The following is a 19,274-nucleotide window of genomic DNA, read 5'->3' as shown; positions in this document are numbered from 1 at the left end:
AAGTGTACGAGTCCAAAAATTCAAAATGAATTGATTCAACTTTTTTCTAAAAATATTGAAAACATGATCCTGAAGCAAATTAAATCCATTCAGTTTTTATCTATAATAATGGATACTACTCAAGACATCAAAAAAATATCAATTAAGTCGTATACATCATAATTTCTGAAGATGAAGCAGGAAGGATAGCAAAGCTTCTTAGGATTTAAAGAAGCAGTTGACCAAACTGGGCGAGGCTTTGCCAAAAAAAATCATCTTGAAGACAAAGACTTAATGTTATCAAAATCTCATGGACAAGGCTATGACAGAGCAACAAACATGTGAAGTGTTTACAAAGGCATAAAAATTAGAATCAAGAAAAAGCAAGGTCCAGGAAAGTACATTACCTGTGCCACTCACAGTTTATTTGTAAATCTTATATTGAACGGGATGATATATCAAATATTCAATAAAATTCTGCTTTTTTTGATATTGTTGAAAAATTTTATGTATTTTTTAAGTCGTTATATCAAAAGATGGTAGCTTCTCAGCTCAACTTGTTACACTCTAAAAAATTTTATCTCAGTTGTTGGTCATCAAGACTTGACTCCCAAAGTTTTCAGATACAACTATGTTGCTATCATGAGAGATCTAACCAAAATCTCAAGTTTCTTTAAATAAATTGAAAAGACAGTGGCTACCTCTTTTAAAACATGCATAGAGAGCTTTGAATTTGAATTTCAAGTCGTTGTTATACAATCAATAATATTCGAATCAACAAACACAGTGTCCAAGTTCTTACATTCATACATATCATCCTCTGAAGTAATACCTTGTGGTGGATCCAGAGGCTTAACAGAAAAAGAGAAATTGTCCAAGTTCTTCAAAAACCAGTTATAGACATGATCAGATAGACAGATCTTATTAAAGCATATGTTCTGCTAATGCTAAGAAGAGCTAAGTGATACATACAATACTGTAATTATGATATTGCAGTTGTAACCACCACAGCTACTGCTCAAAAGTGAGGCATCAACAGTCAAAAGGCAAAAGAAAATGCAAGGTAAAGAAACATTTTGGCAAATTATCTGAGGATGAATGACTTTCAGATCCCAACATGTACTTAAAAACTATCTTATTTTATGGTTCATTACATATTATTATAAATTAAATAACCAAAAAACTTGAAGTCATGTCAAGTGTAGCCAATATTTTCAGAGTCCTAACTACTGAATTCCTCTTGTCAGCGTCTGACGAACTGTTGAACGAAAAAGCAACTCAACTCAGTCAAGAATACAAGGATCTCAGTCAAGATTCTACCGCTGTAATGTTAAGCTTCAAGAGAGCACTGAGAGAAGAAATAAAAAAAAAGAAGAAATCCATCAAAGAGATCACCAAACTTATTTATTAATTATCTTTCGGTGGCTTGTAGTGTCCCAGATGTACGCACATCTTTTTTTGCTGTTCCTTACATCACTGATGATTGTGACTTTGGCCAAGTGAACTTTCTGAAAACTTAAATTAATCAAAAACTATTTGCGTAGCACGATGTTGCAAGAAAGACTAAATGGATGTAATGTGTTAAATGTAGAAGGTAAAACTGCAAGATCAATTAATATTAATGAAATAATAAACTCTTTTACAGCTCAAAATGCAGTTCAATCATGGAAGTTTTTGCAACAAACAATATATTGACTAGCTTTTAATTTCACAATTTCAGATCACCATTTTTTTTTATTATAATAGCATTAGTGATGTATTTTATGTTTTTTAAATACACAAAACCATTACATTATGTTTTTAAATTACCTTATACAAAGCAGTGTTTTTAAATACAAAAAATTCTAATTATAAAGTTAGCACTTCATTACTATAAAATAAATTTCTTTCAGTTGGAATATTATTCTTTATTCACAATATCAAATACATCAAGGGAAAAATGTTTTAATCATAAACATGACAATGTTTTTAATATATAAGTTTTTGTAAGTGAAACAGTTTTTATTTGTTTAAAAAACTAATTAACCAAGTGTATGAAATGAGATTTACTATGACACTGTCTTTATAATTTTAATATATTGGATTTTGATTCTGTTTGTAATCGCATATAACTTCATTAAATTACTACATTTCATTTGGTCTTTTTCAATTACAAATTCCACAGAGTTTTTAATAAAAGACTAAAGACAGTGAATAAATAATCTAAGTTATTAATCAAAATAATTCTTTCACCAAATATAACAAATAACTATGTGTGTGTGTGTGATAAGCATCTGCTGGATATACACTAAATATGAATGAAATAGAGCTAGCTTTAGGCTATGCTATTGCTGATGCCTCGCCAGTGGCAAGCACAATTTACTGTGATTTGACATTATTGTATAAAATATTTCACTTTACTAATATTTTACTTTGTAATAATACTTTAATATGTGTTGTTCCTCCTGAAAATTTTAGTATTGGCACCTTTTATGTAGTTGGGGGCCTGCAGAGCATATCCTGTGGGGCCTAGAAAAAATAGTTATGCCACTGAGCTCTTTAGATGGATGGCCCAATTTGCCAATATGTCTAGTTTTCCAGGATATACTGTAATTTTTAACACAAGTGCACTTGGTTCGGAAAGAGTATATAGATTTTGATTCTCTTTTGTCAGTTGTTAATGAATTGACGAGTTTCAGTAATGATTTTCAATACTTTTACAATGCTATATTTCTGTAACAATTAAAGGTATCCTATAGTTATTGTATTTGCTTTTTTCACCCTCCAAAATATATGTTCCTGGTAATAAATTTCAATTGTATGAAATAACTTGTGAAAAAAATACTTGTAATTGTATGTTGTAAAATTACGGTATTTTTCCAGCAAAGATATTTTGTAATCACAGACACGAAACGGTTTTGAATAGATTTTGGATACTGAGAATGACGGTTTTTGTAACAAAAGGGAATGATGTTCAGCTGCATATGAATATATGATTGTAAGATTCCAGACTAAGTTTGCAAGAAATATTGTATTTATATACTCATGGAGTTTAGAAATGTAATTCTGCGAACATGAATTAGAAATTAACTACAACAGATTTGTTGACTTGATTACCTGGTGGAGGTATGTGTGAATAAGTGTTAACATAATAACCATGTTGCTGATGGTCAGGGAATGACTGTCGAAATAGAGAATCTATGTTCACTAAAAGAAAGTACGATGTCATCAGAATACTGTGAGAGAAATGGGTTTTCAGCAGGATCCGCCCAAAATACACGACTGTTTTATGTAAGCTGTTGCTGACCAAAGTGTGGATTTGTTACTGTCAATTTTATAACAATGGGTCTCTTAACTTTTTCAAATCAGTGGTCGACCTACAATAGGACACAAAATTTGAATCTTAACTATGTACAGACTATTGGGGGGTATACACCCAGGCTCAGGAATATAGCAGAAAACAAAGCATAGCAAGAAATTTATTAGACAGCCATTTATGTGAACTTCTCTTCTAGAATTAGAGGGTCGAAATCCATTCCAGAATATCCTGACAGCATTTTGACCTGTACAATCAGTCACTAGTTGGTTTTTGTTAGTTCAAATCACTTTCATACTGTAACTTTTATAAATATTCACTTATAAGATTTATGACGTAAAAAAAAAATAATTAAAAAATTAAACTTTTTCTTAAAAAATTTATTTAACAAGTAAAGATCACAAAAATTCATTGATAAAATCTGGTGAGATGATAACGAAAGATAACCCATTTTATTGTTAACATAGTCTAAAACCATTCATACCTTATACAGTGGGCCCCAATTTTCTCGGTAACCAAATAAATGAAATGTCATCACCAAAACTGCATTATTCACACAATTTCATTCAACTGTTTTTGTAATTGCACTACTTATGGTATCATTCATTAAACTACTATCTATATCTGTGAAATGACTTCATCTTGTAAAAAATTCCCAAGAGTTTAAAATAAAATCTAATCTAGTATTGGTAGTATTTGTAGCTATCTGATTGGCATTTTTCTGCTATTTGTGTTTGTTTTGATTCTTAGTTTGTAATAATGGATCTACCACAAGTAAAACCATGCTGCTCTTTCTTCAAGATACCACCACACGGGAAACCAAAATAATTGAGCATGAGGGGCTCACAAACCTTACCTAAGGCTGACTGGATAAAAACAGGTTGGTAGTTCCATACATCAGAAAATTTATGAATAGGAACTGCGTAACTGGTTTTGAGTCTACCTGGGAAAACTCCAATTTCTAAAAGTCTATTAAAAAATATTGTAAGTTGAGGTGCAAGTAGCTTACTGCACCACTGAGAACTAGTGGCATTATTTCATCAGGCCCCAGCCCTTATATGGATCAAGGGAGGACAGTTTACGCTCAACATCAGTCTCATCCAGCACACACACACAGATTTAAAGAAGTTTAAAATAGGAAATGAGGAGTAAGAGCATTGTCTAGACTGTATACAGAGGAGAAATTGTCAGCAAAAATATTGCAGATTGCAGATTCCAGCAAGGGAAGACTTGAAGCTGCCGCTGAGGTGGTAAGTTTCTGCAGAACTTGACGAATCTTTTATGCTATTAAAGAAGCTCCAAAAATATCTGGTATTCAGAGGGATAGTGCTATTAACCTTCAGTTGGTAAGATGACATTTCACCAACACACATGGTGAGGTGACATCATTGGTGGACGTGGAAGTGAAGGTGACTTGATTTTGACACCCCTTAATTTTTTGTTACTTTTTACATCATTTTTAATTTTAGTTATTGTTAAGTGAATAAAGACACCTTACACCTCTAATACTTTATACCACTTTTTAACACAGTAAAACATTTTTATACTATGATAAAAAGTACTTGATTAAGTTAGTACTTAAAAAGTACTTTTTACATCATTTTTAAATAAATTTTTAATTTTAGTTATTGTTAAGTGAATAAAGGTTTCTCAAACACCTTTAATACTTTATACCACTTTTTAACACAGTAAAACATTTTTATACTATGATAAAAAGTACTTGAGAGACAGAGGGGTTTGATTAAACCTCATAATGTTAGATTACAAAAAATGTTTGTAGCAACTTTCATACGACTCGCAGAGACTGGAATTCAACCAATATATATACTGGTCAAAACAAAGGGTAGTAGCGATTTGATTGAATGTTCACAATCAACAAAGATAAACAATAACAAAGGTTCCAAAACCAAATTCCAAAAAGAAAGTAAAAAAAATCAGAACTGATTTATAGCCCTAAGTAAACAAATATACAATACAACTAAGATAAAGCCTGGAGTACAATTTGTACAGCATTTATTTACGTGAAATTTAATTAATCTGAATACTTATATAGTTCAAAATAATTAACCCGTTAAATGAGATCCTACCTGAATAGGTTTCTATTTTAAGGGTTAGTACCTTTATGTATATTCTGAGAAGGACATAAAGGTGGTTTCTCCTAAAAAATGTGATAATTAGGTAATTGGCGGCTATACTCATTCTGCTTTACAGCCTTTTTCATTGTTACATGATTGTCTGTAATTTCAAAAGAATTGCTGACAAAAAGACTCACATAGTTGCAAATCCGAGGAATTTGGCCTTGGAATCCCAAAGAAGGAAAACCAATATTAAAAAAATAAAAAGAAATAAAGAATTTGGAAATCGTAATTTTGAGTTCTTGATTTTTCTTTTGTTTTTTTTAATTTTATTATGATTTGAAATCATACAGTTACATTTTATTAATATTACATAAAAATACGGGTGAATATAATTCAATGTTGATGACAATAATAAGTAATAAAAAAAAAACGGTGTAATTTAGTCTTCATAGCAGTTCATGTGCAAATCTTTTTCAGACAGTCTAAACATGTAGGGTTTTTACATTCATAGCACAAATACAATGTCCGTTTCTTCTTTTCTGCAGGGCAGATACTGATGTCTTTCAGTCTTGCAGCCTTCCAGAAGTTGTTGGAAGTACATTGGCTCTTCTTGCAATTTAAAAATTTTTTTAATGAAATTCATATGACTCAAGAAATTCTTTTATTATAAAATCTTCGCATTACATGGGCGGAAACTAGCATCATTGCTAGTACTTTCAGATAGTCAATGGATCTGTCTGTTGTAAGACTGTTTATCTTGCGATTGGTAAGCAATATTGGAATTCACTGCACAAATACCATTTAATCTGTAGAACAAAACCATCAGCCACCTCTTTTTATGCCAGATACAAGAGTAATTAATACACATCTAAAATATTAATTCCATTTTTTATGACATTATAGTAGGATATAATCTCAGGCTTCTTATTTTTATGGTCATCACCTTTATTATGATGCATAGTACTAATAAGTGTTACTGCTCCGTTACGTTTTGGTACATAAGAAATCAAGGTATAAACTTTCTCTAATTTTTTATTTACTGTCAGGGAGAAATTCAGCTAGAATTTCTCGTTTTAATTTGTTTAGGGTGCCAACATATGTTTAGCTCTTTACCTCCAAGTTTTTCGACCAAGTCAATTGATGAAAACCAATTGTCCCCACTTATGTTTCTATTTGATCCATAAAGGGATTTTATGAGCCGTGTTGCAAACTGTATTGGTTTAGAAAATTTGTTTTCTTCTTCTGACAATCCAATTCCATCAGAACCCTTACTATTGTAAATGTATGCATTATATAAATAACTAGTTCGCGGGTCTGTAATACACATCAATTTTAGTTATATATTTATTTGGTGTTTTTGGCATTAATAAACTGAATCTGCCACAGAACAGGACTAAAATTTCATCTGCGCAACCATTTGAACCGATGAAAAGTAAATGCACTGACAGCAATAAAAAAAAAAAAATCACTTCTGTAAACAAAGTTGCTTTGTCAGTGGTTTTCCTCTGAGCTCTTGTTTCAGAATTGTCAAATCTTAGAACAGTAACACTAAAAATCGCTTTTATGACTACCAATCGATTACTTTATCTGTTCCTTCATTAGAAAACATTGAGTAGATTCTTTCACAGTTATATTTGAATATTGTTGTAAGAGACAGTATTCCTAAAAGTGCTTTCAATTCAATATCGTCATTTAATTCAATAATATTTGGATTTTTGTAACTTGTTCTCAAAGAAAGCAGTTTTTTGTTTGTCCACTCCAAAATAATATGTAAAATATCATTGGAAAATAGTTTATTCCATACTACAATTTCACTTTCATTTCGAATTTCACTTCCAATTATGTAAATTACCATCATCTTCGATATTTTGATAATTCATGTTCATTTTTACACCTTTTTTTTTATTTTTGTTTAACCTCCAGGTCTGCAGTTAAGCATTTTTGTCCATAGAGGATGAGATGAATGCTTTGTAGCGCGTGTGAAAAATGCCATGCCTGACCGGGATTCGAACTCAGGACCTTTGGATGAAAGGCTGAGACGCTAACACTCACGCCATGGAGGCCGGTGTTCATTTTTATACTGGAAAGGATTAATACAATTTGCTAATAAAATTGAAACAACTGGATGCAAAGAGATTTGTATTTAAGCAAAAATCCGCATTATTTGATCATTTTACGAAAGGAAATTGCACTTACATAAATGGTGAGCACATGTCAGTTTGATGTCGAACACTTGATTTAGAAAAAACAGACACTATAGACACTCTCGGTGCACGACAATCTAACAATAACTAATAAAGTACCAACTACTGCAAAGCATGTTTCATTATGTGATCAAGGGTGGAGATATCATGTAGCGACCAGACATGCGCTGTAATTTTTATGTCACCTCACCAGTTGAAGGCTAACATGGGAGATGTACTCAGCTTAACACTTACAGCTTAGCTCCTTGCACACTGATCGCATTTTGAAAATTCAAAGTAATCACTGGGATCAAATGAAGTTTTAAATCTCTTATGAACAATTTTTTTCCTCACCACCAAATGTCTACATTCAGCAGAGAACCAGCAAGAAAATTTAGGTTTATGGGTTTTCTTAAAAGGAGCGTGCTTAGGTACAGTGCTGCAAAAAATGTAAATTACATAATTGAATTATTCCAAAACATGGGTATATGGAGCACAGCAGGGCCAAGCTAATAATGAAGTGTGCTAAAAATCTTGTTAACATCACAACAATGAAAATCAGGCATAGCATGCCGAACACTAGGCTGTGGTTTAGGGAGCAGAAGATTCCATAGATCGATCGCAGGGTGAGCATGTTGCTCAGGTAGAACAGAATCAAGAGCTGGTAACGCACAAAGAGAGGAGACTGAGCTGAATATCAAATCAAAGGTAACATTAAATGTCTTATTAATTTGAGATAGCACAAAAGTAGAAGCTACATCAATAATGACCTGCAATCTACCACTCGTAGGAGTAGATAAAGATGCAGTCCAATCAACCTTGGTGGGCAGACTGAAGTTGCCAATAAGAAGTACAGAACTGTCTAGGACAGGCAGACACCACCTCATCAATAGTATTACAAAAAACTATCATATACATCGTTTGGTTGCTGAGGAAGTATATATGTGCCACAAATTAAAATATACAGGAACTGGTAGCAACTGATACAAATACAGACTAACATCAAGAGCAGAAGTTTTAATAACTTGAGCATTCAACATTGATTCTGTGGCAATGAGTACTCTGCCACCACTACTTTTAGAACTTAAGAGTCCAGAGATCTGTCTCTGCTAAACATTAAAACCAGCAAGGTCCAACTCAGAATCATTTATATCAGGAATTAAATTTGTCTCCGTAAGAACCAAGATGTCATACACACACACACACATGAGGTTTTGAAGCTTATTAAGTTTGGTGTGTAGACCATTGACATTCTGGTAGTAGATTTATAAACTGCAGTATCCAAGTCAATCATTTTTTTGAACTCATCTTAACAATTTTAGGCACATCATTCACAAATTTGATAGAGAGATCACTCTCCCCATTATCAGACCTCCACTTCAATGAAGATCACAAATCATTCAGGCGCTTCCTCTCAGCAGTTGTACGATCTCTTTAAAATGTAACATTGCTGTGCATGGGACTATCCAAAATATTCAGGATAGTTGGATCACAATTTATAGAAAATTCTATGACAATACTTAGATTTTGAAAAACAACTTTAAGAGGTCTATGTTTGTTGGCTGAAGACCTACCAATGCGGAAACACATTGAAGTAGTATCTAAACCAGAAATACAGGACTTGACCAGTAAGGAGACTAGATTTTGTCATGATCAATTCTAGTAGCTAGCGTTTTGCTGTTGGTAAGATGTAAATAATGTTAGAGGAACGGCGCTGACAATCAGATATTTCTTCAACAGTGGACTCAACAAGCAGTATCATCCTTATCCTTTCAAGACCTTCAACTCATCTTTCAAGGAACTTATACACTCTTATTATTTGTTGATTCGAGGTTCAACTTGTTTTTTATGGTAGCTACATTGGAAGATATGGCAGACAGTTCATTAAGTTTAGATAACATAAGTGATATCTGTAAAGAGATATCTTCAAATTTATTCATTACCTTATTGAATGGATATAAATCAAATTTGATGCAGTCAGCCCTATTACAGAACAATTTCTTGTTCTTATCAGCTGACAACTTGCAATAATCGCCATCAGAAGTGTTCATGCATGCCGAGTGAGACCATCTCATATTTATTTTTGCACTGAAGCCCCTTTTCAGAGTCCAAAATCCTCAACATACACCTGATACAATTTAAAGGATTCAGCAATAGAAACATGTCGATCATGAAAATGGTATGCACTGAAATATTCAAATGCTGATCTAAGTTAACATACAATGCGTTAAAATTGAGCTCTCAAGGTTTAATATGAAAATAAAGTTATACACATTAAAAAATTTACAGTTTATTGTCAAAAGAATAAATATCAACAAGTTACATTAGCGATTCACCACATCCTGCACACTTAAATACATTAAAAAATGAATACTTTCTGAGAATAATACATTTTTATCGAATTAAAAAATATTATATTATCAAATAATGTTTATAATCAATTAATATGTGTTTTGACTGCACAATACAATGTCAACAAATGTAATGGTCATCATAACCTATATTACATTTGCATGTCATGTTTAGTGTTAAAATAAATTGAATACGAGGTGTGGCTATTAAATAACAAGAATAATGCTGCTACAGAAGAACTGCACAAGCGCCAAATTCATACAAATGACAGTGGTGTAGCATGAAGTCTTCTGTTTCAATTGTTGCCACTCCAGTTTCTGTAGCCATATTAGTCTAGCCGTGGTCTTCATTTGGATAACATCTGTTTTTTTGTTTTGCCAAAAAAATTATGTTTTATTAGAGCAAAGAATTTTTGAGAAATTTCATATGAAACTAGGAAAAACCACTATGGAAACTTATCTTATATTAAAAAAAAAAGTATATGGCAATGAATGTTTATCACATTTGCGAGTTTTTGAGTGGTTTAAGCATTTCCAAGATGGTCAAAAAGACACTGAAGATGATATTTGCTCAGGTCACCCTTCCACGTCAAAAACAGATAAAAATATTGAAAAAATTGGTAATCTGATCTGATATGACTGTTTGTTAACTATTCATGTGATTGCTGAAACTGTAGGAATTGACAAAGAATGCGTAAGGAAAATTTTTCATAACAATTTTAACATGCAAAAAGTGGGTTCTTCATCAGGACAACGCACCAGCTCACACTGCATTGGCGTTTCTAGCCAAGTATAAAATCCCAGTGTTAGACCATCTGCCTTATTTGCCTGACCTGGCACCATGTGACTACTTTTATCTGTTCCCCACGGTCAAATCTGCATTAAAAGGAACAAGATTTCGACCGCTGTAGCTGTGAAAGAAAAAGCGGCACACAACATGAAAGAGCTCACTATTTCAAACAATGGAAAATTCACATACAGCACTGTAGGGATAGAGTGGTGTACACTGACAGGGATAATAACTAAATATGTATAAATTTAAAGTAAAATATTGTAGACTTAGTCTCGTTATTTAACAGTCACACCTCGTATATAAAAACCGCACTAGTAACGAAGTCTATTCTAAAGAAAGTATAGTCTAATTTACACTGTTCGATCCAAGAAATCAACATAAGTTACTTTACATTAATATTACTGGACTTTATAAACATAACCTGGATTACAAGTTATAACCTAAGAACTTTTCTAGTCAATTTGCAAACTATTATTGCAAACTGTAACACTACTTAAAAATGTCAATTAAAACGCTTATAAACAAAACAAAAAGCCCAAAACTGTTTAAAAATTAAAAATACATTAGATGAATATCATTTACAAGTAAAACACTTCCCTAAGTGACAATTTTGTAATCAGAGATCCAAATAATTTAATTATCCTTTATTTATATCTGGGTATAAATTATCATGTATATCTTCTTTTTTGGTAACGCAACCCGCAACAAGATCTAAAAAAAAATATCAAATTAAATGAAAAATTCTATTATTCAATATTTTAGTTTCAATAAGGCTGTAGATTTTATTATACAAATTATGACTAATAAACTGGAAACTTAAGTTTTTAGATTTCACACTGCAAAATACCCTCAACTTGAACATTGACATCATTTCCAATAAACTTTCAATTACTTATTTTTTGATCACTTACTCCTGTGATAAAGTTTTAAAACACTTGAGTCAGTGTAAAAATTATTTCTTCCATGACAGTTTTTTGAACTGTAGAAAAGCTCGGGTATGTAAAAAACTTTTATTAAGAAAAATTTAAATAATTTTAAAATATTAAAAATCTTGTGGTAACCATAATTAAAATTGTTATTTAATTGTTAAACATAATACTAAAGGAATGATTACACATCTATTACAAACACACCCAGAACACCATCGTATGGAAACTGCCTTACATACACAAGCTATGAACTAGCAAAGTCAACTGCAGGTAAAGTGGACAGTTCCACGATTGCATTATGGTGGATACCACATTTTTTGTAATGTCCGTATCAGCATTTTATATTAGTTTATGTATTAATTTTGTTTCATATCGCTCAAGTAGTTATATGGAGTAAGTGAGACCGTGTCGGATCCGTAACCATGCACACATCGATTCAAATCAAACTTCATCTGCGTATATTTTTTAACTTTTTTTTTTAATTTTAATATATTGATTTATTAATAATTATTAACCTGTTAAAAATTTTGAATCAAAATTAAAAGTACATAAAATTTTATTTCACTAATAACTTCTGATTGATTTTTTTTTATTGTATTATTATTTACTGTAAACATTTGTTTTACAATCAGAGTTTAATAATTATTAATAAATCAATATATTTTAATAAAAAAAAAAAAGTTAAAATAAATATATTTATATGACTTCCCCTTGTAAGATCCAAATATTTCATTAATTAAAATTTTATTTGGGTATAACTCTGGAACCAATGAAAATAAGTACCAATTATGATATATCATTGCAAAGCTCTCAATGAAGTCTTTGCAACCTAATTTATTAGGAAGTGCAATTAAGAAAAAGTCGAAAATCCAAATTTTTTGGACACTTGTTGGTCTAGTTGATTGTAATCAAAAGGGGAAGTGCACAACTAGATGTTACAACAGGGCTAATCCAAAATTTCAACATCCTACGGCTAATCGTTTGTGAGTTATGCTAGAGTCATACGTATATACGTATGTAAAGACATCTCACCAAAACTAGTCCAAATGGATTCAGGGATGGTCAAAATGTAAATTTCTGTTGAAATCTGAAAACCTAAATTTTTCATGATCTTAATAATACTTCCTTTACTTCGTACAAGGAATCAAAAATGCTAAAAATCTACTTTTAATTCTGACAACCACTGATATTGAAAATTTGTATAAAGATAAATAGTAAAAATTCTCATATTTATATATGTGATTCGATGGTTTGTGTAACTGTGTGTATTTTTTCTTTTCTTACTATTCAGAATTGTAGATATTTTATTCTTTCGTATGGTACAGTCAAATTTGTCTTGTTCACAACCTTGAATGGTGGCCATTATTATATTGTCTATATTTTATTTATAATGTGTATTACATTTGTTCAACATTAACATCATAAAAAGATGTAATAGTTTTTATTTAATTTATTTTATATTATTTAAAGTTTTAAATAATATCTTAGGTATAGTTTTGATTTCAGTATGTTAAGATTAGTCTCCAATTTATAGAAAAAAAACATGTTATCCTGCGGGTCTGGTAAATCTGAATTTGAACAAATCTATTGCTTATCATAACTATTTTAACTATTCACATAATAATATTCTACAAGTAAATTTACATGGTAATAAAAATAAATTACTTTAATAAACATTTTAAAAAGTAAAAATTACTTTAAAATGAATATCACTGATGTTCCATTTTAGTGCTTTCTGCATTTTAAGAGGAATAAGGTAACCTGGTTGTACCTAAATGGCAATAGCTGATAAACAATAGTACAGGAGCAAGATTTCCTGAATTTGTCCACAGACAGCGAATCACCCATTTACACCAAGCTTTACAGAATATGGCATCCTAAGCATGCATGTAACCTATACTTGCAAAACTAGATTGGAAAGAAGATAAGAGATGAAGGATAAAGGGCAAATGTGAGAATAACAGCAGAAGATAAACAATTCCCCATCTAAAGAATAGCTCAAGACTACTTCTAGAGAGTGAAGAATCACCTTAACACCACTTTCTTACAAGATTGGGGAATTCTTACCCGGGGTAGGCTCAGCAAATTACTGATTACAAAAATTGTAATCCAGTTCATCTTATCTATAGCTTGAAAATTGTAATTTTTCTTGTTTGTTAATAGTACAAATCTTTCATGGGTTGGTTATAAAGCTTTAAATCTTTCTTCTAATATTTCATTAACAGATCTAATTCAGAAAGTTTATAAAATTGCCCCCATTCAACAAATTCATACTCAACCAATATGACAATAATATTGTAACCAATATACAGCTAACACTTGTGAAAATACTAATCTACAAGTGTTTTGTTAAGATAATTTTCATGTATTTTTTGATGCCGAATTAAAACATTGTCGTAAGGGCTTCATTTTTTTTTTTGTAATTGTCATTCACAAAAAATGTAATTGTTAAAATGATTTGTCTTCTCTATAAAGGCAGGACAATTGTAAAAATTTGTTTTTAGTCTAATGTTTGGATTAACAATGAAATATGAATGTCTATAAATGACTGAATGGAACTAATTGGAGAAGTGACTAGAGCAACTACTATGGTATTACATAAATAGTATCATCAATCATTAAAAGAATGACTATATGCAATTACTCATTCCTTGTGGGAAAAATTAATTTATTATAGTAATATGATTTTATTATTAGCAATCTGTTAGTAATTATTAAAAAATGACATGTAGTTGTATAAATATTCTTAAAAATTTTTGCTCAATTCCTCTTGCTTATACAGTTCAAATGAAGGAGATATTGGACAGTATGAAAAGTATTCTTGATACGCAATTAGAGACCTATGGGTGACAGCAATTTCATTAGGAATGTAATTCAGTCATAATAAATGCTATTGTTTCTTATGCAAATGGTCATTTCAAGATATTAAATAATTTTTGGAAAAAAAGATGGTGAGAACTACCAGGTGTGTAAATATGAAACCGGAATTTGCCCATAGATGGCCCTACCTGACAATGTAATTACCGTCAAACTGCATCATTCGTGCAGTTTTCTTTCTTTGACAGCTGACAAAGATTTTCAACTCACAAAAATACAAGTTTTATACAACAGCATAGTTTTAATTAGCGTTGAACATGATTAGTTTTGTACCTACAAACTACAATTTGTGGACAGTATTGATTTTCTATTACCATTTAAAGAAAACTGCTGTAGAATTGCATCGAATGGTTGTCAAAGCTTACGGTGAGCATGCTCTTCATAAATCACAGTGTTTTGAGTGGTTTAAAAAATTCAAAAGGGGTGATTTTGGCATGAGAAACAAAGAAAATGGAAGATCACCGAAAAAATTGAAGACAGCAAATTCAAGCATTGTTGGATGAGGATGACACTCAAACACAACAACCCGCAGATCAATTAAATGCAACACGAGAAGCCATCTCCATATATTTGAAAGCCATGGGAAAGATCCGGAAGATAGGAAAATGGGTTCCACATAAACTGAATGAAAGACAGCAAGAAAACCGAAAAACCACTTGCGAAATGCTGCTTTCCAGGTACAAAAGAATGTCATTTCTCCATTGAATAGTGGCAGGTGATGAAAAGTAGATATATTTTGAGAATGTTAAGCGTAAAACATCATGAATAACTCCAGGCGAACCATCGACATAGATTTCAAAGCCAAATCACTATGAAAAGAAGACAATGCTCTGTGTTTGGTGAGATCAGAAGGGTGTGATATATTATGAGCTGCTAAAACCTGGTGAACTGTTAAAATATTGAATGCTACCGACAACAAATGATCAATCTGAATCAAGCATTGCATTGAAAAACGACCACAACATCAAAAAAGGTAACAAAGTGATTTTGCTTCATGATAATGCCCAATCACACAGCAAAACTGGACAAGGAAATGATTGGGGCATTCAATTGGAAAATATTTTCGCATGCAGCTTACTCACTAGACTTGGTTCCGTTCGACTACTATTTATTTGCATTGATGGGACATGCACTTGCTGAGCAGCGCTTCACTTCTTATGAAAATGTACAAAAATGGCTCGATGACGACTGGTTTGCCTCAAAAGAGCAACAGTATTTTTTGGCATGGCATTCATAAATTGTCAGAGAGATGGGAAAAATGTATAGCTAGCGATGGACAATATTTTGAATAAAATATTTTTTATCATTTTCATACAATAAACGTGTATTTTCTACACAAAAATTCCAGTTTCATATTTACATATCTGGTGTATAGAACTGCTGAGTGAACATGAAAGCTATAAAAAATCTGGGATGAATACATCTACAAATACACATGTATTTTCGGAAAGAAAATAAAAAAAAGGAGATTTTAGGTAAGATAAATCATACTATAGTTAGATAATTGCTTATAAAATCAGGTTTTCTTTAAATCCATGTTATTAGAAAATCCTTCCTCCATTCAATTTTGGTTTATAGATTTGAAATCAGGAAAAAAATATTATAAGACGTGTGTTATTACAAATGTCAAAACAACTTTTTTTTTGTAGACAAGTATAATCAAAATTACAAGAATTTTGATATGTATATAACCATCTGCTTATATTTTATTTTTGGATAGCAACAGCTAGTGAACATAAACAGTAAGAATTACTGCATAAAAGAATACAAAATTAGAAAATCCCTTATTTTTATTTATAATTATCTGTAAGAATTTTCATGATGCAAACGTCAATTTTAATACTAATTTCTTGGAATAATAATAATAATATTAGTAAAAATTTAGATGGAAATTTGATTAGAAAAATTTTTTGGCAAGCTTGACTAATTTATTAATTTTCTGATTGATCCAATTTATTATTTTCAAAAAAGATAAATTATCACCATCCAAACCTTAGTGATACTATGAAGTGCATGTTACATTAAATGAAAACTTCAAAATTAATTCTTTTCTTGGGAAGGGAGAAAATTTCCTTACATTAAACACTCATTAAAATATAAATGGAATGAGTGCATCAGCAGACATGCAGAGGTGAAACCCAATTATTAAAAAAAAAAATTATACAATAACAATAAATATATATTTCAACATAAAACTCCTGCAAGGAGTAGACCGAGGCTCAGACCTCAATGTGGTCAAAATTAAATTCACTCCCCAAAGGAAGCTAAAAGTAAAAGAAACATAAACCCTACCAAACTTATCAAGAATGAAAATTACCAAAATGCAACTGAAAAAACAATAATTACAGATACACTTGAAGACCTAGTAAACAACCTTAAACAAATTTCAAAAGAATTGGCCCCAATAAAACTCTGTAAAAAATACCAATAGTAGAATAGCAGATGTGATGAAACCGTGAAGAGACATCAAGCATGACTATTACTACACCAATCCCAAAAATCAGAAACATCCTTTCAAAATTTAGTAAACTAAGGAATAGAAAACACCTAAACCTTAAGAAAAACAAAAAGATAACACCATAAAGATACACTGAAATCAATAGAAGAATTCAACAAAACACTGTCGAGTGACTACCACAAAACCTTAAAAAAAATAACTCCAAAATACGAATTCCCAACCCTATGAATGAAGTAAGAAAACCATAATCTAGACCATAACAATAAAGACGATGCGGAAATCCTAAGTAAATATTTCAACAAACTCCTAAATTGCAAAGAACTGACAGAACTGCTAAATTTCAACACTAGCATTCCAATAACACCACCAGAATACATCCCCCCAATAAAATAAGTCTACCAAGCAAAGGGCGAGATGAAGAATTACAAAGTGAGGAGAAAATCAGACCTTTGTGAAGATGTGGAAACCTGCAGGAAGACCAGTAAAAATCACACTTCATCAAAAACTGCATCAAACAACTACCAGAACACTAAATGACAGCTCTGATTCACCCGCTTCACAAAAAAATGTACAAAACAGACCCTAACAATTACAGAGGAATCTCACTCCTAGAAACAACATACAAAATTCTTTCAAAATCATCAACAGGATCTGTTTACAACTTGAGAAAGAACTAGGAGAATAACAGGAAGGTTTCAGACCTTGGAGGAGCTGTCCAGACAAGATCAAGAGTCTCAAGCTAACAATAAACAAAAACAGAAAAAGAAGCAGTAACATTTGTAGACTTCAAGAAAGCATATGATTGTATCCAAAGAGAATCCCTACTTAAAATTCAATGACAGCTTGGACTACATCCCAAATTAATAAACATGATACACCTGACCCTTACAGACAACGAGTCAAAAGTGAAATTCAGAGGCAAACACTTGGAACCATTTGAGATCAAAACAGGACTGTGCCAAGGCGATGAACTCTCACCACTACTATTCAATTGTGCTCGAGAAATGGTAATGGTAATGGGGGCTCAAAAAATGTTCCCAAAAAAAAAAAACAGGCCAAAAAATCAAAACAAACTGCTTTGGTTTCACCGATGACTTGGCACTGCAAGAAAATGACATTGATGAAGCTAACACAAGATATTAGAATTTATAAACACTGCAAATAAAACTGGTCTCAAATCATTCGAAAAGACAAAAATTATGCTTAAAAAACAAACACAATTAAAAGTAGACAAAAACAGTAATAAAGTCAAAATGGTAACCCAATTTAAATACCTTGGAGAAATAATAACAAACTAAATGAAAACCCTCAATCAAAACAAACTAGCTAAAGCACAAAAATTAACCTGATACAACTACCAGCAAAAATATGACATTACAATACAGTTATAAAACCAGAAGCCACATATGCAGTAGAAACACTTTTCCACCTGAACGAACAATCAAAGACCAAATGACTCCAATAAATCGAAAGAAGAATTTGCATACAGAAGAAGTACCAGAAAGACAGGCAATGGTGGATCGTATAGAAAGAGTTGGAACCCATCAATGATAGGACTCTTCTTACACACCATGCAAAAAAAGAGTCTAGGATTTTTTTAACCATCATGAGGATGCAAGATCTGAGGCTTCTGAAACAGATGGTACAGTACAATCTTGACTTGAAAAACACTAAGAGGTTGCTAATGGGTCAGAGAAAAAAAAGAGGATCTAAAAGAATTTGACCAGAAGAGACCACAGACAAGATAAAATGAAACTAAAAAATTGCAGATAAAAACACCTGCTTCTCACTTGTAAGAAAAAAACTCACAACATGAACATTTTCAATGCCAGAAAGGGCACAGAGATTGGAATGCATGAAAAATTACCAGGAGGATCGCAAGGCCCAAACAGTCCCTTTGAAGAGACTTTGATCTTGAATGATGGATCGACTAAAGTGATCGTATGTAGTCATAAAATATGAAAAACAAAAAGAAAAGTCTGGAAGCCCATCATAATGTGTTACCAGGTATATTAAATTTCATGAAATTAACCTTATTGAATGAATAAAAAAGCTACAAAAAACAGTAATCATGTCAGCAAGCAGTTTATAAAAACATATGTAAAAGAATCCAGACTAATCTGATGACTGTCTCACTATCTTCGTGATGATTTTTGAGAAATGATGAGTAATAAGAACTATGTTGAGGAAATAATAGAAAGGAAAGTTACCTGGATTGAACACATGTTGAGGAGGGATTGCCTCATTAATACAAAAGAAAATATAAAATAAAGATCTTAAGATATGGATACACTCTATGGAGACTAAAACCTCCCTACCCAGATTATGATA

General features: G+C 31.6%; 1 protein-coding gene and 1 pseudogene across 3 annotated transcripts in view; both read right to left on the bottom strand.

Annotated features, from left to right (window-relative positions):
- Window positions 1–8,825: 8,825 nt before the first annotated feature.
- LOC142317896 (uncharacterized) lies at window positions 8,826–9,297 on the bottom strand (annotated as a pseudogene).
- Window positions 9,298–9,809: 512 nt separating this feature from the next.
- Window positions 9,810–19,274, bottom strand: part of Slc25A46a (Solute carrier family 25 member 46a) — a 100,689-nt gene continuing 91,224 nt past the window's right edge. For all 3 annotated transcript variants that reach the window (XM_075382276.1, XM_075382275.1, XM_075382273.1), the window contains one exon: window positions 9,810–11,390. In XM_075382276.1, the coding sequence (XP_075238391.1) occupies window positions 11,317–11,390 (74 nt within the window). In that variant the 3' untranslated portion in view covers window positions 9,810–11,316. The remainder of the gene's footprint in view (window positions 11,391–19,274) is intronic.

The sequence above is a fragment of the Lycorma delicatula genome, chromosome 1, assembly GCF_047948215.1.
Source record: "Lycorma delicatula isolate Av1 chromosome 1, ASM4794821v1, whole genome shotgun sequence".
Taxonomy (NCBI): domain Eukaryota; kingdom Metazoa; phylum Arthropoda; class Insecta; order Hemiptera; family Fulgoridae; genus Lycorma; species Lycorma delicatula.
The sequence above is the reverse complement of the archived record's forward strand: the minus strand, read 5'-3'. Positions and strand labels throughout refer to the sequence as shown.